Here is a 22,096-nt window from a genome sequence, read left to right as displayed (position 1 = left end):
TTGCTCTACACACACACACACACACACACACACATATAAGATGAGTGGTGAGCAAAGAGACACGCGAGTGTGTAATGGCGCAAGCAGCTTCGCCAGTTATGTATAGACGAATAAAACGAGCGTCATTGCCATCGGAGGATCGCACCGCGCACACAGACAAAGAAAGATAAACGCCGGGATACGAACTCCTTTTTTTCTCCCAATGTCCCTGCGGTGTCATATGAGAAATAAAAGTTAGTCAACGACGAAAAATGGGAATTCGATAAATCGAGGCCGTAATACTTTCTCGACCAAGATCAATTCATTTCTTTACATTCGTTTATTTTAATAATAAATTAGCAGAAAGTAATTCAATTTGGTCAGAGCTATACCGTTCACGTCAATCGATCATCAAAAATTATTTTTACGAGCCTGTCCGTTATACCGTAAATCAACGAACAACAAATTTTTCAACTTTGCAGGAAAATTTGTAAATCAGTCCTTTATAATGAATATCGTTACAACTTAACTCGTAGAATATTATTTATTAAAAATAATAATCGGATTAGTCGTAGATTCCTGTAGATCTTGAACGTTACCTACCTGAGTATGCTCGTAAAGACTTCTGTAGGTAGATTGGACCATTAATGCGACTACATACTAATAAATCATTTGGCTCGTCGCTGGCGAATAATTGCGCAGGGTTGTTGTAATATGTATTAAATTTACGGCAGCTTTTGAACGAATGAATTGGGAGGTAGAAGCGACGTGGCGCGCGAAAAGTTATCAAGCGAGCGGTACGGCACACGAGTGCTGAATTCATCAGTGCAAATCGAGTCGAGACAAGCGAGATAAAAGAGAATCATAATGGCACATATAGCTGGCGCGCGAGCAGAGGCGAGGGATCAAAGTGGAGAGACGAGATATATCAGAGCCGAAGGAAATAATGCACGAGAACGGCGGCTCTCGCACCCTTCTCGCGTGTTCGCCGAGCGATAGCGTCCGACCTGTACGCTCTCAATTTGTCAACAAGATCTGATAATCTTGTGTATATATATGTGTATTGTATTATGACGAGGCGATCACCCGGAGAGATAATTCAATTGTTGCTTGGTACTAACTGAATCAGAAGACCGGCCAAGCTGCTTCTCGTTTTGCTTCTTTATTATATATTTCAGCGTTAATCCCCTGCTCTACTGACCAATCGATTTTCACACTTAATACTCAAAAGATATGATTACATTGACAACTGTTCCAATGATTGAGCATTGCATCGAAATAATCCCCCCCCCCCCCTCCACTCTACTGGATATTTGTGTACAATTAAGACGCTCATGTCATTATGCCAAATAAATTGATCGATCAGCGCTTTGTGCACTCTAATGAATAAAAATATCGAATACAAAGTACCAGATAAAGAATGAATTTCCAATGAACTGCGCAATAACCGATTGGGTACATTCTCATATCCCGTAGTAGGTTCCGTCAATTTTCCTACTGAAACCAGGATTAGTTCGATCTGTATGTGGTCCTTCGATGGCCAGCTGAAGACTACTTGGGTGAATTCTTTTTCTTGCCTGGTCCTTTAAGCCTGGAGCTTTTGAGCACGAATCCTCCATTGGATTCGTGTCCGACGCGTACTTGATGTCGTAGCCTAGTGGCACTGGTGGCTTCGAGTACACCTGTGGGAAGACAACCCAATTGACATACGATTTATACGTGTGACTTTTATAGGCTTACATACGTATTTAGTTTATTGTTAGATAAAGGTCGAAATTTGACTTCATAATGAATGAAGAAAGACTTATCATTTTATCGAGTATTTTGTAAGATAAGTGGTGAGATGATGCAAGCTAGGATGCGCAGAGGCATAATTATTCTCGAATTCTTTAGTTTGAAGAGACGAGAGAGAAGAACGTGCCTTCAAAGATAGACGTGAAAATAGGTGGCGTCGCGAGTTTCATGTAAATTTATGTTTGCGCCGCGCAAAGCGAGACGTGCTATCTAATCTGCGTGTTCTAAACGTGACTGAAAATTTATTAAAACGTCTTCGTCACCGGCATCCACTCAGCAGTAAATTAATAAAATCATCCTTATCTTGCGAGACAATGATTTGCTGCTCAGAACAGGTGAAATTTAATTGTTTTACTCTACAAAATCATTTCATCGAAGGTGATAATTCAGTTTTCACTTTTGGAATTGTGATGCAAAAATAATCATTTTGTGCTGCTTAATTGTATCGATAATTGAGCATGACAAATGTTAGCGTTTAATTATACGAGTACACGACGGGTACTTTTCAACAGCCGAATGAGTAATAGCCAATTTCAATTTTTCCAAGCATTATCGATATTATGAATTTTATGTATTTTATAACCACGCTGCACGTTAATAGCGCTGATGTGAATTTTACGTTATCAGCGGACTTTAAGAGAGAAATTACACGTGAAAATTTCACGGCTAGCTCAAGACAGTGGGCGTCGATCGGTTGGCAATTTCCTTGTTTTCTCTTTTGTTACGGGCGAAGCCTCGTATTCACTTATACCCGCGGTCGCCAGGTTCTCGCCGCTTGGAGGACATTCACCAGCCTTTTTCGGGCCGCGCATGCAAGTGCATCTGCACTTCCGTGAGGACAGTTAAGTGGGGACGACTAAACGAAAGGCACACCGAGATAATAGTCGCGTGCACGCATACTCCCTCTCTCTCGCTCACTCACTCACTCACTCACTCGATGCCTATTAAGAAAGCGCGTACGGTTAACTGCAGTGATTTATTTTACACATGCAATCCTATCTTCGTAGATCGGACGTTCCACAAGAGAGAACCCTCAACCCGTCACACAGTGGGAAATTCAGAAAATAAATGTTTTTTACCTTCATCTCATTGCGTAAAACGCGCCACGTTTCTCGATTGAGCGATTCCGGTTGCATCGCGACGTACATTTTTGGCAGAAACAAGTCTGTGTTATGTATATACACAGAAGATAACATCAGATCCAGCGAGTCTTTCGGCGTCTAAATGTTTCGTAAGATGCATAAATTTTTGATGTGCAATATTGTTAATACGCAAGTGCTGGATATAAAAATCGAAACCTTATTCGAGTTGTAGCGACAATCTCTTCGAGCGCTGGTCAATGTTTGATGGGAAAACAACCTTTCATGGGGCTCAACCTTCGAGTACCATCGTCTTTCATCCGGGCAAACATTTTCAGCCAGTACCGGACCAGCCGCGATCCATGTGCCTTCCCGTGACAGTTTCGGCAAGGGATAGGGATTCCGTACCAATTTCACTCGGTCCATGACTATTTCTGAAACAAACAAAGTTACTATAATCATAAACGTCATATATTTTTGATTAAGCCTAATCGTTGTTTCTGTATCTTTTCAATTCACTTAAAATATCGTTGTGATATATGACAATACACCAGGGCTCTGTCAAAACAAGGAAGCAAAAAATAAGGAAAATTCAGCATTAAAATGCACAGGTATTTACTGTCAATTAGCAGTGTTACCGAGCATATGCATATAATCGAAGTAATATAATGTTTCCCTTTGAGAGGATAAACAGAAAATTGCGATCGTATATCAAAGATATTATTCATGTTAAAACCTCAGTTTGCTTGGGAGATTAAAATTTGATGTAGAGTCTTACAGGGATCTGTTTCGTATGTGCGTTGCCTCAATGCTCGGCATGATTTCGACTTAAGAAAGTACATAGTAGCTTTTACATTTCAATTCAGACTCTTGAATGCACGAGCATTACGCCAATGTTTAGGTATTAAACCAGTGGAGTGTAATTAAGTAAGCTAATTACTCATCGACGTGGCGACGGGGGCGAGCGAGTGGTGCTGCATTTCTTTGATGAACGGGCTGTCGCGCGAGGCCCGAAAAAGAATTCGCAAATTAAAATCGGCTTGATTAGCATGCATAAACAGGTCGCGCGAGCAAGCGTCATCAGGGCGTGCAGCGAAGAATAAATCAGCGCGCCGATTAATCACGGCTAATCCCTCGATGATCCCGCGCCCGGGGCAAAAACCTCACGTGTGCGTAGCTCGGCCAAGAGTGCGGTGATGGTGGCTGGCGCCGGAAAATAAAAAAAAAAAAAAAAAATTACAGCGCAACTGCGCGCCCAGCGAAGGTGCAGCTAAACACACACGGGACGCTGCGCGCGCTAGGTGGTCGAATTTATATATCGAAAAACCAGCGTAATTTATGTCGACGGCACGGGCGCGCGTAATGCTGTTTGTGCAGCCGAGCACGTGGCGGCTCGTGCGTCTCGCGCCCCGCGCGAGAATCGCCGTGGTCCGCCGCGTGGGATTGTCGGCGTCGCTCTCGCGCGCAACATTCGTGGACAGCGCGCCACGGCGGAGGGTGGGAAACGCTCGCACTGCTTGACTTTTCAAATTACGCTCCGCGGCGCGTTCACGTTCACGCTTGTTCTCTCGCAATTTACTTTACTCTCGTTGGCGACGGTTCGACGACTCGCTTCTGCCGGCGCAGCTCAATTTTGCTTCGTTCCCGGCAGCCGAGTGCGACATTAGCGAGCGCCATTTGGATGCGGGGCTCGCGGACTTTTCGGTTATAAATATTCACGATCTCCGGTGGCAACCGTCAACTGGTTTTTGCAAACAATAAGGCAGCGCTGGATCTCTCGTTAAGTAGAAAATAAGCCGTCAGCCAACAATGTGCCGGAAAGGTGTTGAGCGTCAAATAATGTCGCTGCCTCAAAAAGGCGCTTGCCTTTTGCCTTCCGAAAACATCATCGCAATTACCATATCGCGTGCCGATCATCGAAACAAGCGTTCTCTCCCGCTGTGCAATTCTAATATTTGACGGACGCTGTTGAAAAATCGCAATGAGTTGTGTACCTTGACCGAAAGCTCGTATAACCTAAGCGTGTTTCGGTAACCTCACCTCGACACAAGAATTTAATTTTCCTACGAAGCCGAAGGAGGCTAATCAAAAATACATCGTCTATCGGGCAAACATCGTCTTGCGTTAGGAGGAGAAGGCGGCGGCTCGTCAGGCGGCAAAAGAGAGACAAGAGGTGACCCGTGATCGATGTTGACTCAAGGCGTGCAGTGCAGCGTACGCACACATACGCGCGCCTATAAGCGTAAGCTCCCCCGATTCGAACTTCAGCACGCGCCGCGATTACGCGATTACGCGTGTCATCTCCGGCGACGATGACGAAGGGGACTCTATGGTACACACGCAGAGACAACAGCAGTAGCGGCACATAAGTGCGCTGCGCGCTAGCGCAAAGCAACAATCCGTGGCAGCCGAGGGTAAGTGACGCGAGAAAAAGAAAAAAGAAAAACAAAAAAAAAAAACCAGCTTACGTAGCCACCCTTCCAATCTTCATATACATCTGCCCAAATTGCGATATAACCAGCCGCTTATCGGGTGCGTGTTTCTGCTTGTTTTTTCAAGCTTTTTACCCTTGCGAGAGAGACCGATCGATCGCGCACCAATGATATGCGGCAATCTCTATGGCCCGTCAGAACCAATTTATCTATTAGGTCGAACGAAACAGGTTTCCAGTCGAGATTAAGTAGGCTTTGGTCAACTACTTCATTCCACTTCCTGCCAAATCCTCACCTATAATTCAATTCTATTCATGGCATTTTAGTATGGAGGAGCCCATTCAAATCGAGACTATACGTACTGTCGTGACTTTGATCGGTCAACCAATCAAAATTAACCCTCTCGGTCGATAAGTCCGATAAAACCCCGTCACGCACTCGATTAAATTTCCATTCAGGCCTATTCCATCTGCGACGCGCGCCACGTACGTACACTCGAAGCTCAGCCGCTCGTCTGAATTGCAGCTACGCGCTAGATTTATTTTGCCAATTTACTCCCTCCCTCCAGTCTTTGGCGCGCGCGCAAATTTTACTCCGTCTTCTAATAATTGGACCACGTCTTCTGTATTTTTCTAGCTCTCGGGCACGACAATAGCAGCGTTTGCAGGGGATAATATTGCCAATATTTGCTCTGATTCTCATGAGCGCGTGCCACCACGAAGGAAGCGAGAAGGGGCGGGACCGGCCTTTCCGATGCGGTAGATGCGAGGGGCTACGCCGAGCTAAGTATACCTATACGCGCGGCACATATTAGACGAACTTTGGAATTAGCATCTGAATGCGCTCTGCCACACTGCTGCTGCCCGGTCAGCTTTTGTCGCACGCCAAACCGCACGCGCGTTACATCTATTGTGCGCGACGACGCTACCCTGCGGTCTACCGTATGTTCGTCACGTATCTATAGCCAGCGAAACCTATTGTGACTCGACTTCGCTTGCGATGTACTCAACTTGCTGACGAGATGCTCGTAAATGAGGAAACAAAAGGAGAGCAGTGCTTGTCGTTGACTCGAAAATAATCGAATGAATCGAAGGCAAACGCGCGTATTTCGATTTTTGTAACGCCTAGGGATGCCCACGAACCATCTTCGGGACTTCTTCGAACGTGCTTGCCAATTAATTTAGTACGACGCCATTTCGTGATCTCGTTTTCTGTCGTTATATCAATTACAGCTTGAACAAATCTCGTCGCATTGGCCTTAACTGCGGTCGTTCAGAGAAGAAGTATGAGGCTGCCGAAATGAAACGTTACATTTTCAAAAATTCCCGAATATTCAACGATAAATGGCGCGAGCGCGTATTACGCGTGAAGCGTTACAGTAAGCGCCCACGCAGATCTATTCTTGACGTCGAAATCGTTGACTTTCGGTATCGCTCGTACGGACGGTGTCGTAGTATTTATACTGCTGTAGCTTATCCACAATGCGACGTATATCGTATTGCGGTCGAGGAGCACAAACAATGCAAACGGGAAAATATTGACACGGAACGAAAAACTGCATGCATGCGGAGAATGCACAACGCGTTATAACATACGCACGCACGCACGCGGCCCCTCCCCCCTGAACGCCTGCCCTCTAGTTTTTACCCTAGCGTTTTTTTTTTCTGAAAAATGCGAAAAAGACCAGACGTCGATGGGCGCGCTGTCGGGTCCATTGATCACGACTGACGTGATGCTTTTTTTTTTCTCGTCGGCGCGCGTGTGCTCTGTCGTAGTGTTTTGACGTTATATACGCAGAAAACTTTGGGACTCTTTTTATTCACGTGAAAGCCCTACGTTTGCCCCAAAAGTAAATATACCTTTGATGTATACTCGGTAAAAGTACGGAATCGATACGTCGTATTTGGATGGTGTTTGATTTTGAACCGAATTTATGGCGACTCCTGGCGAACAGCGCTCCAAGCAAGTGACGTTCGCGTTTGAATAAATCATCGCGAAACCGAGCTCGCGACAAATGGCACGAGTGCAGATTATTCGCAGCACAGTAATTGTAAAGTTCATTCGAGTACGATAATGGGACGAATGCGACGGGCGAGCAGGGCAGGGGGACATTTCAAAGCGACAAATTGAACGGCATAATGAAGCGTGACCGCGCGAGTCTCCGATAAATTAAGTGTTTAGAGCTCATCCGAGCGAGCGTTGATTTCTCGATGCGATACGCTCGCCTGCAGAGCCCCGCGTTTTAAAATAATGCCCTTAGCCGTGTAACACCCTGCGCGTGTCGAATATAAGCGGCGCGCACGGCGACAGGTGGCCCGTGAAATCGGCCCGCAAAGTGCATCCTGTATACGCTCTTCTCTTCTCTTCTATTGCAACCCCTCAACACTGGACTTATCTCATTATGGAGTCGAGTGCAAGCTCAGATTCGGTGCTCAGTTTCTAAATTGTAAACGAGAGCAGCGTGCCTTTGAAAATCTTAAGGTTTATCTTAGATAGATCCTGCTGTGACAAACAAAATCTATTCATTTCAATTTCACGCTTACGTTGCTTCCCGATTGTTAATATTGAATTTTTATTTATAAAATGAAATGTCCTTTTTTGTCAATTCACTTTCGCTGTCCAATGTTTAAATCCAAACAGATAACGGTTTGCAGTATTAACGAACATTTTTATTATGTTTTAGCTTATTTATCTACCACTCGAACAGACAGAATCCTTTACACATCACCAATCGCAGTTTATTTCAAAAGTTTCCTTTTTAAATAAATTATGACACAGAAGTAAAAAAATGGTAATTAATTGTTGAGCGAACAACATAAAATAAATTATGTGATTTTTTACAGGGCAGAGAGTGTAAGAATAAAAAGACAGTATATGTTAATTTATCCTTCCTCCCTGGGAGTAAAAAGAGCAATGTCAAAATGTCAACACAGGCGGGCAGAAAGAAAAAGAGGAAGCTTGCGCGCGTTGCAGTGCAGAAGAGGACGCATAGAAAGTCAGAAGAAGCGCGCGAGCAAAATTCAAGCGCGTTTTAGCGCTTCACGTTTGTTTCCATTTAAATGGTAATCGAGTTCATAATGTAATTGTATTCGCATGTAAGCCCCCACGGCTGAAGCTTTCGCTTTCCCCCGCCCAACCGCATTGTTCGCATTGTGCTTCCTCTCTCGCTCGTTCCTGCATAAACATTCCCGCTCTCTGCTTGCCGAACAGATATATGCGTTATAGTTCGGCCTTTCAACCGAAATCTCTAAGCCTCTTCTGCCGCCCAGTTTCATATTTTGCTGCAACAATGAACCCCCGCCTCCGTTGCTGAACTTATTCAAAAAAAAAAAAAAAAAAAAAATAGCTCACCCTAGCGACTATCGAACTGCTGTGATTTATGACTTTTGTACATGCGAGGCTGTGTTTTGCGTTCCATCGCGCGCTTTAAAAGCCATCATTAGATTTTTACCCTCAATGCGAAATCGTGATTCGGTAGTTATAACTTTAATTTTGAATAAAGTTCGCAAACCATCGATATTCGTCAGTTGTCGCACGATGTTTGATGTAGTTTAACAAGAAGAAATTAAATGTTTACTATTCAACAAATAAATATTCAGAGTTAAAAATAAAAGAATCCAGTGATGCCTTCTTATTTCAAGACATGAGCATTGTTGTCACGTGAATATGAATAAATTTGTTCTCGTAGCCGTCGACCTCACAACGTACTTCGAAATAAAATCCAAAAGCGTGCTCGTAATATTTAACGCACGCAATGATAGCTCTCCAAGCTACGCATTAGATATCTATAAAGTTCACTATAAAAAATGCACATCCAAGCAATACACGCTATAAAAAACATTCTTAAGTTAAAGTGTATTTGCACAATAAGTATGCTGCAAATGCTTTTTTTTCAACTGTGGAGCTGTAAAAATGATCTGAAAATGGATATCTCTCTTGACTTGAGTTGACGAATGTTCGATAAAAGAAAATTGACACCTAAAATTATAATTCAGTATGAGAAAAAGTGAACAATGTATAAGCTCTTAAATTTGTTGCATACTTAAAGTAAGAACTGATTTTGTAGCGTACACCTGACCGAAATCCCACGTTACTATTAAAGCTTGGCAGAACGGTGTAATGCCTTCTCGCAGTCACATTACGACTATGAATTCGCAGTGGCATTGTTGGCTCTCTTTCTCTCCCTCTCTCTCTTGCTTCTTTTCTCTCATGCATATTCATCAAACGCTAATTAATCATCGCCCCGATCTCCTACCCTCCTCCTATTTCTTTCTACGCGTAAACTAGTACGTGTCGCGGCGTATTCGTGCAGCGTATGCGCACAGCGCCGGTAGAAATATGTGAACACGGGACCGAAGTACGAGCGTCCTCGTGTTTACCCTGTCACATAAATTAAGCCGGCATACAGATGGCGAAGTTAATGTTAAGAAAATAATTTATACTTGTCTATTGTAGGCGTACCGCTGTCACGCTCGTGGTGTTTCGTCACGTAAAAATCGAAGAACGAAGAAAGACTCGTTCGAAAGCTTGCAATTCGATTGTCGTGTACTCGTATACAAGTACGCGAAACGGCAAACTTACCCCGTAATCGTATTTATGCAGGAACTTGAATATATAATACACGCGATTTGACAGATTAAGACAGTTCAGCTCTCGTGAGAGGAAAAGTAGCACGAAAGCGCGATAAGTCCGAACAAGAGAATCCAGCTGAAAATCCAGCTAATTGCGTAAAGACAGTCAGAGGCCAATAAAGCAATCCTCGTTTCTTATGCCAGCTCGGGATACGTATACCTTAAGCTAATCGTTTACTTAGGCCTGTACACATGCTCTTGAGAACGTTTCTACATGCATTCATACACATACAGTCTTTCACACATGCACTTGCCCGTCGTTTGTTCGCGTTGCGTAATTAGCTGCCGTTTATTTTATACCCCGAGTTCGCGCACCAAAGGGGGACGCTCATAGAACGCTTCGATGGTAATGCGACGTGATCAGGGCATACGCACACCCTGTACACTTCCATTGATATTACATATAGATATAGACGCGACCGACGAACCGACCTCCTCCCAGTAGGGGATAAACATTACTCCCTATTTTCTCCCTTCTCGAAAGTACACACGTCGCGATGCCCTTTTTTAACACCGAACTCGTTTTCTTTTTTCATCGAGGTGTAGATTTTTTCACACTTTCTTTGAGCTCCTTTTCACAACTTTTTTCTTCCGATGTTCGAAGTTTGATCACGCGAATGCAATTTACTTTGTGAAATGTTCATCGCTGTCAGTCAGTTAAAGACTTGTCCAAAGTATTGTTAATCGCACTGTTTGATTTGTTCGATATTGATGAATGCATAATGCACATAGACAAGTAAAAAGAGGTATTGAATTTGCCATAAGAAAAACATTGTGCAAGTTAATATTGAAAATTAAATTTGAAACGTGAGGAGTAGCTTAAAACAAGGAAAAAATAAAAGAGCTGCTCCATTACGCAAAGAGCCATAAAATTTCCCTACACGCATCTAATTGACTTTGCAACGATTGACTATGGGTGTCGGAGCCCCGCGTAGTGCGGACAGTGAAAGAGCCCCTTTGGGGGCATTTAAATAATTCGTCGACTGCACCCGTATACAATATATCTATGGGCACAGAGGCGAGAAGGAAGAACCCTTAACAACGCAGCATCTGCCGTAGTCGGGCATCTTCTTATCGTCTCCCTGTATAAGTACCCAGATAAATATCCTGTGATTTTATCTGCGCAAGCTGAAGGGGAATACCGATATCGTTCGCCCTCGTAATCGACGTAATCATCATCGATTATGTATATGGAGAGGAAAAAGTGAGAGAAAGAGAAAGAGAGAGAGAGACCGCTGAAATTATTGTCTACAAGCAACCTGGAGCTGTCTTAGTCGTTGAAGATTAGTCGTGATTAATCAATTTCCACGTTTAATGACGCTTGTAAAGCAGATAATCGATCTGATCCAATCCAAATCGCAGCAATTAAAGCTAACTTATATTGGATTTATATTAGACATAAAAGCCAACTTCCTTCCCGCAGACGCAATAACAAACTATAAATACTATTGACAATGTACACATGATTGTTATCTTGATTATATAAGAATATCTTTCATTTCTTAATAAGCATTTAAGCTGAAAATAATAAGCAAAAAAGCTTAGAAAAATATTCAGGCAAATCATTTGCTTGGCAAGCATCGCGTCTTTCATGCAACTGTAAAATCTACGCAGTGTTATGACAATGGACATCAAATATCGCTCGTTAGACTAGGTGAGAGATAGAGAGAGAAAGTGAGAGTAGCGGCGCGATGGAGATTTTGGGGCGCGAAATAATACCCGCAGATTGCGGGCTGACAAATGAGCGGCCCCTCGACGAGAGATACAGCGCGCGAAAGACATATGGCCTCGTAAAAAAAAGAGATACACCAGACACAGGAGAGCAACGTTATAATGGGTCCGCTTTACGCGCCGTTATAGCAGACGCACTTCCTACTTGGATGCGATATTAATGGAGATCAAACAGCGCACATTCTGTCGACGTATTCTCTACCCCACGATCGCACGAACTGTTTGTTCTCGATCTTTTTACTTTTTTACTTTACTTTGCCATCATATTTTAAAGACGATTATAAATTGTTCAATTTCATTCACGGGTTCGATTGCAGAAATTTTCATAGCTTTATCGATAGATCGTAATCATTATTGCGCTTATTTTATTTCGTTTACGATGCTTTACGTACTTATTAAACAAGCTAATTTGTCGCGTACTACAGGCGCCGTCAGTATATAAAATTAAAATAAGTAATATCAGTGTTAAAGTGTATAACATAATGCACCCGGTTATTCATATTAATTTTTTTATATACATCGTTTAAATGGTCATCCTGTACATGTTATTTTTGCATAATATCTTTCATTGCCAATGAGACGAAAGGCATTATACATAAATCAAATTGAATTATAAGTTGTGAATATCTCGACTTTATCGTTTTTAGTACAAAATTGACCTTAAAATTAAACCCAAACAACATCATTAATTTTTTTTATAATAATTTCGATATTTATTTTTTACGCCTTATTCACCGTTTTATTAGCATTTTCTTATCTCAATATCACATTACTAATAGAAGAAGACTATGTAGACAGTGTAAACCAGTTTTTTATCGCATTTTTTTCGTTAACCAGTCTTCTACAGACTATAGTCGATAAGAATAATGAAGACTGATTTAACTTTTATTTTTTTACGAAATTTCAGAATTTAAAAATCTCCCAATACCTATATAAACAATATAAAAAAAATGTTAGAATTAAAATGTGGCACATTAAAGAATTCAAATTTTAATCAAGCAGATTTAAAGATTAACATTTAATATTACAATATTTAAATAAAAGTGTGATCGAATAATAATAATAACGATAAATGTAAACGTGAAAGTAATTAATATTTATTCGAATAGTAAATATATTCCAATTATTTTAGTCGATTAATTTGGTGACGTAAATCAAATGTCTCGACTATTTTGATATTATCAATCTTCTTCAAGACTATCTCATAAAATTATTTTGCGCGCAAGTCTGATTAGTCATAAGCAATATCATAAAAATTAACATGGCATATTGTCATTAGTTTCGGAGGCGTGTACATTCGCCTTATTGATGTAATTAATTTATTCTCAACCTTAGTAAACAAACTCTATGCAAATAATAAACTTTCTTATTAATTTGAGATTTCAGTCGAATAATGAGCGGCATGCATATTAATATTCTTAAATTACGTTGAAAAGATGTGTAGTTATAACGGCAGTCATTGTTCAGGTGGCTGTTCAGTTGTATCTGAGCACCTGAACATCTCTTATTTACTAAAATAAATATTTGATTTGGATAAAATAAGTACAATTTTCTAGTTATTTTTCTATCAGTTAGAATTGAATGTTCTAGTAATGATCACGCGTAAGATGTTGTGCCGATTTAAAATTAAGCTTTAAAATAATGAAACAAATCGATCCAAATTATTATTGAGATCTAAAAATTTCAGTTCAAAAACATTGTTGATGAAATCATTTATTTATCAACATTAGAGATGATACGTTCATCCAATAAGTTTGAAAAGTACTATGCCCAATGGCTGATGGCAATAGGAGGTAATGTACTACGCATTCATTTGATTAATTAATATATTTCTTAAATAATATATAAATATACTAATGTATATGTGATGATTTGTCAGTGACTATAATAATGGTCGAAATAGGCATATTAAGCGGTTGGTCCTCGCCATATTTAGCTCAACTGACGAGTTCTGATTCTCCATTACCTTTGACATTTGATCAAGCATCCTGGGTAGCGTCTTTATTGAATCTTGGCAGATTCGTTGGTGCTATTACTGGTGCTATTACTGTGAATTATTTTGGAAGCAAACGAACTCTGCTACTGACTTTCGTTCTAATCGGAAGCTGTTGGGCTTTCACAATGAGCGCCGACAATTTCATTTGGTTATACATTGCAAGAACATTAGGCGGGGTGGGATTGGGCATGACTTACAGCTGCTTTGCTCTGTATATAGGAGAAGTAGCGCTTCCGGAAATACGTGGGGCTGTAGTGTCTTTGGCTATGGCTGGCGGCGGTTCAGCGGGCATGTTGGTAAGTTGACTGCTGAATTTATCGATGATGAGTCGATGATAAGTGAAATATACAATTGATTGACGTTTCAGTTAAGCAGCATTTGCGGATCGTACTTTTCAATGAACATGTCCGCGGCAACTTTTCTGATACCATGTATATTGCTGGGGGCGCTGTTTTTCTGGCTGCCGAATTCTCCGCACTGGTTGGTGAAGATCGGAGATTACGAGAGCGCGAAACGTTCTATTTCTTGGTATCAGCCAGGCAACGATCCGGACAAAGAACTTGCGATAATAAAAAGCATGGTGGGTGTGTCAGCTTCCGAAGGTTTTTATCAGAAAATGCAAAAGTGCCGATCGGAACACGTCAAAAGAGCTATAGTTTTGATTGTTGTGCTTTTCACTTTCATGCAGTTGACCGGATTGAACAGTGTTTTATTTTACATGGAAATAATTTTAGCACGTAGTAAATTAAAATATATCAAGCCATCGCTCGTAGTTATTTGTGTTAATGCGTCTGGTATGTTGGCTTCGGCTATATCTGTATGTCTAATTGATAAGTACGGTAGAAAATTTCTGCTTATACTTTCGTGCGTTGGTGTTACAATGTCAATGTCTGGTTTAGCCGCTAATTTTCATTTTGTTAGAATGAACTTGGACATTTCTAGCTTACAACTGTTACCGATATTTTCAGTTTTTCTATTTGTAATTGCATATTTCATTGGGTTAATGAGTATACCGAGTACAATTCTCAGTGAAATTTTTCCGTCAGACATAAAGTGCATAGCCGGATGTATTGCAAGCTTAGTTGGAGCGATGTGGTCTTTTGCAGCCACTAAGTCATTTCAACCATTGGTAGATTCTATTGGCGAACCATCCGTTTTTCTGCTACATGGAATCTTTGCACTTATACTTATACCTTATGTATGTCTTTTCATGCCAGAAACTAAAGGCCAAAGTCTTCAAGAGATTCAAGATAAGCTTATGAAAACGTAATGAACTATGATTCGTACGTACTGATCTAAATTATTTCTTTATTTTATAATCCAAGCAATGATATTAGGATATAAGCAAACGTGCCTTATTATTTGTTTACTCATCATTTCATGACAAATTGTTCAAACAAATTAGAATAAAAACCATAGACACGTATGATTTAGTTATATAAACAACATACTGGTTTTCTAGTGTATCTGTATTATATTAATTGTAAATAAATCATAAACATTTTATAAATACTGTTACTCAAAATATCAGTTATTTCAAGCATATATCCAACTAAACAGTAAATTAAACTTCAACAATTTTATTCGAAATAAATGAGTTCAAATAAGGGTAATAGATGTTAGGATATAATACAACTTTGTGGTCACGTGGCTTTCGTAAGGGCATAAGCGCTTCGTGATTAAATTTTCTTTTACCCTCTGGGCGCCGACAACCTTGAGCAATTTCTCTGTGATCGTTCCTGACATATTAAGAGACAATGGGTACTGACACTTACGAAGCAATTTCACGTACGATTTCGTATTTACGATATACTTCCCACGTTTTAATTCAGCACAGAATTTTCTATCGAATTTCATTAATACTATGTATATACAACGTAAAAGCAGCGTTACACAATCAGCATTTCATTGTCGAGGAAAAGCGTTTCGAAGCAGTTGTCAAAGTTTTCGAAATGACCGTGTTTGAATATTACTATTTGCAAAATGTTTACCCATCCTACGTAATCTCACTTCAAATAATATAGCAGATGTCGAGAAAGTAAAAATGAAATACTTATATGTACGTATAAAAAAGCAGATTTTCTTAAAAGTTGATTGATAATTGATAATTAATAATTATTTCTTTACTTTCATAAATTCTTATGAAAAAAAATGTTGTGCAAGCTTTGAAGGAAAATAAAGATTTTTTTAAATTGTCGTATATTTAATCATATGAGTACCTGCATAAAGCTCAGAGTGTAAAATACTTACCTTTTATGTTAATCCAATCACATATTCGTGAAATATTATTTACAATCTGATTTATCGAAACATAGATAGAGTTATCGTTTCTTTTGTTTGGCAAATTAAAACTTTTATTTCTTAACTTTAGTAAATGCACGGTATGTAATTAGTTTTATAATACATCAATACTCAATAAATAACAATAGTAAAAGCTTTAAAATGATGTTATCTATATGGACGGTTGTCTCATACTTGTGATCGCGTGTAAGAGCGTGGGGCGCACACGCGCGTGCTGAAGGAAAACAGAGGGTAAGTTCTCTTGGTCACCTTGGCAACGAGAGGTATACTGTCGCTATTCGAATCTAAACAGAGAAGTCTCGGGGATGTTATGTCAATATCACTGAGGAGCTTCGCAATTTACTGCCTATTCGGACTTCTACAACGGAATTATTCCGTTTCTTTGATATTGCCTTTTTCTTAATTGAGTGATCGTTTCAAATGAAAATTATAGTATATCCAAATAGTTAAAAGTGAAATTTGAGTTTTCAGTTCCTTTCCACATACAAGACCAATATTTTCTGTAATAACTCTATACTGATCTCTTGTATTTCTTAACATACATTCCAATAAGGGCTATGAAATAAATATATAATTCGGTTTTTATTGAAATAAAAAGTTGAACCGTTTTTTCCGAGTACCCTTTTTCGCATAGGCTTGGCAGTATAATTTTTGAAAGTTTAATAAATTTTTACTATAATTTCTTTCTCATGATTCAATTGATTATTTAGATGAGCATTTTGATTAAATTTATTATTTAATTTTTATTTGCTAGATTAAATTGTAGTTTTTCAATAAGATTTTTATTATTTTATTCAATAGGTCTGTTTATATAACTATAACTATAATTAAATTCTTGCATCAATTATCAACGATCCGACATATTTGTGAAACTTAGGATAAGTAAAAGTACTTTATTTAATTGTATCCCAATCACCAGTGGTACTTTATTTAAGTAAAATTTTATAATAAACTCATACTATATAGTTAATAATAATAATTCGATATATTTTACTTATAATTAAACATTTTAATTCATTTATAAAAGTCTAATTTAATACGTTGTATTTAGTTCTGTTAACAGATAAAATGAATAATAATTATAACAGTTTATAATTAACATAAATTTAAGATACACATTATTGAACCTTGTAATGATCCATGTAAGTATCTGTCATTGATTTATCAAAACATTGGGCAATTGATCAGCAAAAATATGCAAAGCTTATTTGATAAACACTGTATGAAAAAACTACATCATCAAAAATGTGGCTTATTGCCGTTCAAGCGAAATTCCAGTTAATATCCTTTCGTCATTTAAGTCATTGCGTATGAGAGCTACATACACTAATCTATTTCAGATGCGTTTTAAATCATATATTAACTAATTTTGTATGCATTTATCAAGCGTGGTATCGGTTTGTTAGTTCGTTGTTTTTATTGTGTCGGTAGAGTGCAGTTCATCAGAAAATGAGAAAATGTTATGATAAAGTAGCATCTACGTATCCGAAGGAGTATATGTCCGTGACACTTACCTGTTCCGTGAATAATTTTATACAGTGGGATCAAGGTTTTGAAAAATCAAATATTCTGTGGTTTGGTCTTTGCATATTGTGCATTGGTTTAATGTTACGATGGTGGCAAATGAAAAAACGATACTGGGACTATTTCGCACAAATACCTGGTCCGTTTGCTTTGCCTTTCATTGGCAATCTTGTACAGCTTAATGTTGACCTTGATGGTAAGTTGATCCTTTTACACGTTTCAGTAGTCAATAAATAATTGTAGAACATATAATTTTTTGAGATAAAAATCAAACTTATTTCAATCTTTTGTTCTAATAAATATAATATTAATTAAGCTTTGAACATTAATTTCGGCCGCAACTTTAAGAAATGTCAGTGCGATTAGGAAATTTAACCAGTTTTAACGCATACAATCACAGCGTTTAAAGATGTAATATTTAAAGATGTAATAACTTCCACGTATAAATAATAATATAATACTCAAACTGTAAAAGAAATAGACGAACATAGGTTTAAAAAAATTAATAAATAAACAATAGAACTTTGTGAATATTTATGTAATACATTTTCACCTACAAATTTTGTACCTAATTCAATAAAATAATTTTATAGCGAGATTTTTTCATAGAATTCTCAAGTAATATTTTCATATTTATTGGACAGAATGATTAGTCATTACTTGGTAAGACATAATACGAATAAATAAAAATTTGAAGAATAGAATAATCGTGATAAAATTTTATTCGAAAAAATGTTTCCGCCTGAGAGCGAACTGGGGGCTTTACCGCGTGTTAACCGGATGTGATAATTACCACACTACAGAAATCTGTTTTTTGATTTTGCTGTGATTAATCTACAAATATTAAAATCTTGAATAGGGAACTAGAGTAAATGAAATATTTTTGTAAAAAGATGTTTCCGCCCGGGATCGAACCGGGGACCTTCCGCGTGTTAGGCGGATGTGATAACCACTACACCACGGAAACACGTTGTATATTAAAGTCAAAAATATATATTTTTAATTAATGTATGCTTTGAATATTTTGAATGGCACTATAACTTATGTTTTTTATTTATTAAAAGCATAATTTAATAAAAAGTTATTAAATATAATTTGATAATATCGAGTGTAAATAGGTTATAGACTGGCGAACTTCAATTGATAGATGCTGCCCTCTTTAGGAAACACGATATAAATATTAATCGAAATGCCTTAGCCCGATCGATAACACTTTACTTTTCATTTTTTTATGACAACAAATTATTTTAGTAAGTCTAAAAAAAATGTTTCTACTACTTTTTCACAAACTCGAGTATGTTACGTTGAAGAATATTTTTTGATTTATTTTCATCTTAATAATAACCACTTGAATGTTTGAATATAAAAAGTTTCTGATTTTTACATTGCTATTTTTACGTGTTAATTTAATTCTGATAATCAATTTAATTGGAAATTATAGAATTGTATTGTCTCATGGTGGGCATGCGACTGCTGTGGGGAAGTGAAGAAGGAATCAGTAAAGCATGGCTTGGACAAAAGCCTTACGTATTTGTGAGTAAAGCATCAACGGTGGAGCCAATTTTATGCAGCAGCCGTCTTGTCGATAAAAGCGAGGATTACAAATTCCTCCAGCCATGGCTCGGTACTGGGCTGTTAACAAGTTCCGGTAATAAACATGAGTACATAAATGTTCGCTTATTTTTTTCATGCGATCACCAAATCTGCTCAGAACATTGATTGTTATGCAATATGCATACATCAAACATTCGAGTGGGCAATATGAGAAATTTATCGTTTTTAATTGCAGCATAGAACTATCTCACATATATTTGATTAAAATAAACAAAATAATAAAAAGTAAATGAGAAAGTAAACGTATACGATTGATGTATATTTTTTTCGAGAAGTAGAAATTGAAAGAAAGCCATATTAGTTGGTTAGAGAACGGATATATCCGTTATCTTTTCTTACGGATATATCCGTAATCTGTTCTTCAACAAAACGATATCTGCTTTATAACGCGTGTGGGAGCGAAATCAGCATAATTAAATAACGTAATAAGAGAAATATTAAATAACATTATAATAATGACGTTGAAAAATGTGATTATAGGTGCAAAATGGCACTCGAGGAGAAAAGCCCTTACACCAACGTTTCATTTTAATATTCTCGAAGACTTCGTGCAGATCTTTGCCGAGCAAACTGATATTCTCGTGAAAAAAATAAGCTCGGAAGTGGGCAGAGCTTCGTTTAATATCTTCCCCTACGTGACCCTTTGCACTCTCGACATAATCTGCGGTAAGAGCTTTGAATAATTTGCCTTATTTCCACACTAGACGCTTTTAGTCTGACAATTATTGCAAGCTCACATGTAGATGTTCTCTCTCATACTGCACACAGAAACGGCGATGGGGCGGCGTATCTCGGCGCAAAGTCTTTCGGATAGCAATTACGTGCGCGCTGTGTACGAGTAAGTTCATTTCTCGTAATTTCAACACTCGTTTGACATGATAATTCGAACACGTCACTTTTTCAAATCTTGCAGATAAAATTTGGCCGACGTAAATCTATCGATGAGAGCATTTTGCAATTATAACTATATTCTATTATCCGATTAATTCTTTACTCATTTCTGTTACAGAATAGGAAGTATTGTTCAAACGAGGTCAGCAAGTTTATTTTATCAGTCGGATTTTTTTTTTCGGTTCTCATCGCTATATAGAAAGCACAAAAAATGTATTCGAATTCTGCATGACTTTTCAAAAAAGGTATAAACATTGGCACATCGAATAAAATTATTCCAGATACATTAGTAAGCTCTTATTCATAATGTACATTTTTGATGGTATAGGTAATAGCCGAAAGAAAAAAAGAAATTTTAGACGATGCCAACGAAATTAATGGCAACAAAGGTAGTAATTATTCATTATAATTGAAATATTCACTATTAAAAGGAATTTTATTATGTTATATGAATAGTTAAAAAGAAGCGACTTGCCTTTTTGGACTTATTAATAAAAGCATCTGAAAATGGATACGCTTTGACAGATAATGATATTCGAGAAGAAGTAGATACATTCATGTTTGAGGTATATTGTTTTTTGTCTGAGTCAGTTGTTGTTTTTTCACAATCGTCCTTTCAAACCTCTTATTATTAATTAGTTTGATATATGCTATAGAAACTGAAATTTTATTTAAAAAACATACGCAATGTAATTTTTTTAAATTGCCAACAAATCAGTTTTGATTGTATTACGATTTTCTCATACTTAGCGTCTTTATATGTTTTAATAGGGCCACGATACTACATCGTCGGCAATATGTTGGACTATATATTTACTTGGTTGTCATCCAGAAGTTCAGGTATTCAATTATCTAATTACGTTTGTTGGTCGATAATATACTAACAAAGATTGATATTTCCAGAAAAAAGTGGTCGATGAACTGGACTTAATATTTTCGCAAGGCTACAATGAGCGACAACCTACTCTACAAGACTTAAAAAGTATGAAATATTTAGAAAAATGTATTAAAGAGGCTTTGCGGTTATACCCTAGTGTACCGCTATTAGGTCGAAATATGACTGAAGATTTAAAACTTGGTAATGAATTTATAAAATATTAATTATCTAAAAATTTTAATGTATGCAGTTAAAAATAATATTTGTTTTAGGAAACTATATAGTTCCCAAGGGAACTACTGTTTTGATGGTCCTTCCAGTATTACATCGAGATCCAGAAGTTTTTGAAAATCCTGAAAAATTTGATCCTGATCGATTTTCATCAAAAAATTGTATTAAAAGATCTCCTTACGCATACATACCCTTCAGTGCTGGTACGAGAAATTGTATAGGTAAAGACTTTTATAAATGTATAGTGTATACAATACGACGCAGCCTTAGTAAAAGCATATTGTCAATTTTTACAGGCCAAAAGTTTGCTTTATTAGAAGAAAAATGCATCATTTCTGGTATACTTAGAAAATTTGTTATAGAAGCTGCTGAGCGTCGAGAAGACATTCGAATTTCAGCTGAGCTTATAATACGCGCAAAAAATGGTCTGCACATTAAGATTAAATCAAGATCAACAAAGCACTCTACGTTGTAGTAAATAGTATTAATGATATGAACATTTTTTCATAATTTTAGTTACATATTTTAAAATGATGTTGTACGATATCGAGTGGTTTTAATGTTATTGTATCGGACAATTTCATAGGCTCTAAATTTAATTTACTTGAACTCACGTTATTTGCATATAATTATATAATTCATTTTATATTGTTTACCGACATTCATTTATTATTCACTCGTCGTATTTAATTTAAGTAATTCTACTAAAAGTGGTGTCTCGTTGCGTTGTTGAGATAATGTCGAGTTCTCTCTTTGTACCCTACAGTCCACTCTACTAGCTTACGCGTTTCGAGTTTCGTCATGGTTAGCATGTGTTACCGCCGACTGTGCATAAGCGACACAACTGAGCCACGATTTCGTTATCGCGACTATCGATTATGTTTCGGTTCGACACTCGTCTCGTTTTTCTGCTTTTCTTTTTTTTCTCGCTTTTAAGACTAAGAGTGACGACTATGGCAGGAGTCCACAGTCAGTTAGCTGAAACGAGCTTGTACGCTCTCAGTTGTATCCTCCGT

The 22,096-nt window shown here is 38.0% G+C and overlaps 3 protein-coding genes and 1 non-coding gene across 4 annotated transcripts; 3 read left to right on the top strand and 1 right to left on the bottom strand.

Annotated features, from left to right (window-relative positions):
- The first annotated feature begins 13,378 nt into the window (after positions 1 to 13,378).
- LOC131663076 (facilitated trehalose transporter Tret1-like) lies at positions 13,379 to 13,947 on the top strand. Its single transcript, XM_058933167.1, has 2 exons — positions 13,379 to 13,439; positions 13,526 to 13,947. Exons 1-2 carry the CDS (start codon positions 13,379 to 13,381, stop codon positions 13,945 to 13,947), a joined length of 483 nt encoding a protein of 160 aa, XP_058789150.1.
- Positions 13,948 to 13,991: 44 nt separating this feature from the next.
- On the top strand, positions 13,992 to 14,912 carry LOC131663075 (facilitated trehalose transporter Tret1-like). Its single transcript, XM_058933165.1, has one exon. The coding sequence runs from the start codon at positions 14,040 to 14,042 to the stop codon at positions 14,910 to 14,912; it is 873 nt and encodes a 290-aa protein (XP_058789148.1). The 5' UTR covers positions 13,992 to 14,039.
- A 2,480-nt stretch (positions 14,913 to 17,392) lies between these two features.
- On the top strand, positions 17,393 to 21,555 carry LOC131663074 (cytochrome P450 4c3). Its single transcript, XM_058933164.1, has 11 exons — positions 17,393 to 17,663; positions 18,909 to 19,115; positions 19,562 to 19,747; positions 19,850 to 19,919; positions 20,091 to 20,217; positions 20,301 to 20,379; positions 20,426 to 20,538; positions 20,744 to 20,812; positions 20,876 to 21,050; positions 21,122 to 21,301; positions 21,377 to 21,555. Exons 1-11 carry the CDS (start codon positions 17,393 to 17,395, stop codon positions 21,553 to 21,555), a joined length of 1,656 nt encoding a protein of 551 aa, XP_058789147.1.
- Trnav-aac (transfer RNA valine (anticodon AAC)) lies at positions 18,362 to 18,434 on the bottom strand. Its single transcript has one exon. It is a non-coding gene; the product is annotated as a tRNA-Val (tRNA).
- Positions 21,556 to 22,096: the final 541 nt, after the last annotated feature.

Source organism: Phymastichus coffea, unplaced genomic scaffold (assembly GCF_024137745.1).
Source record: "Phymastichus coffea isolate CEN01 unplaced genomic scaffold, Cenicafe_Pcof_1.1 PCOF00031, whole genome shotgun sequence".
Classification (NCBI taxonomy): Eukaryota; Metazoa; Arthropoda; class Insecta; order Hymenoptera; family Eulophidae; genus Phymastichus; species Phymastichus coffea.
The sequence above is the reverse complement of the archived record's forward strand: the minus strand, read 5'-3'. Positions and strand labels throughout refer to the sequence as shown.

Bases quoted from the DNA above. Each gene is read 5' to 3' on its own strand.
- LOC131663075 (XM_058933165.1), top strand. From the start codon at position 14,040: ATGAACATGTCCGCGGCAACTTTTCTGATACCATGTATATTGCTGGGG.
- LOC131663076 (XM_058933167.1), top strand. From the start codon at position 13,379: ATGATACGTTCATCCAATAAGTTTGAAAAGTACTATGCCCAATGGCTG. The intron at 13,440-13,525 runs GTAATGTACTAC...ATGATTTGTCAG, and splicing joins ATGGCTGATGGCAATAGGAG to TGACTATAATAATGGTCGAA.
- LOC131663074 (XM_058933164.1), top strand. From the start codon at position 17,393: ATGAGAAAATGTTATGATAAAGTAGCATCTACGTATCCGAAGGAGTAT. The intron at 20,813-20,875 runs GTATTCAATTAT...TGATATTTCCAG, and splicing joins GTTGTCATCCAGAAGTTCAG to AAAAAAGTGGTCGATGAACT. The intron at 21,051-21,121 runs GTAATGAATTTA...TATTTGTTTTAG, and splicing joins GACTGAAGATTTAAAACTTG to GAAACTATATAGTTCCCAAG.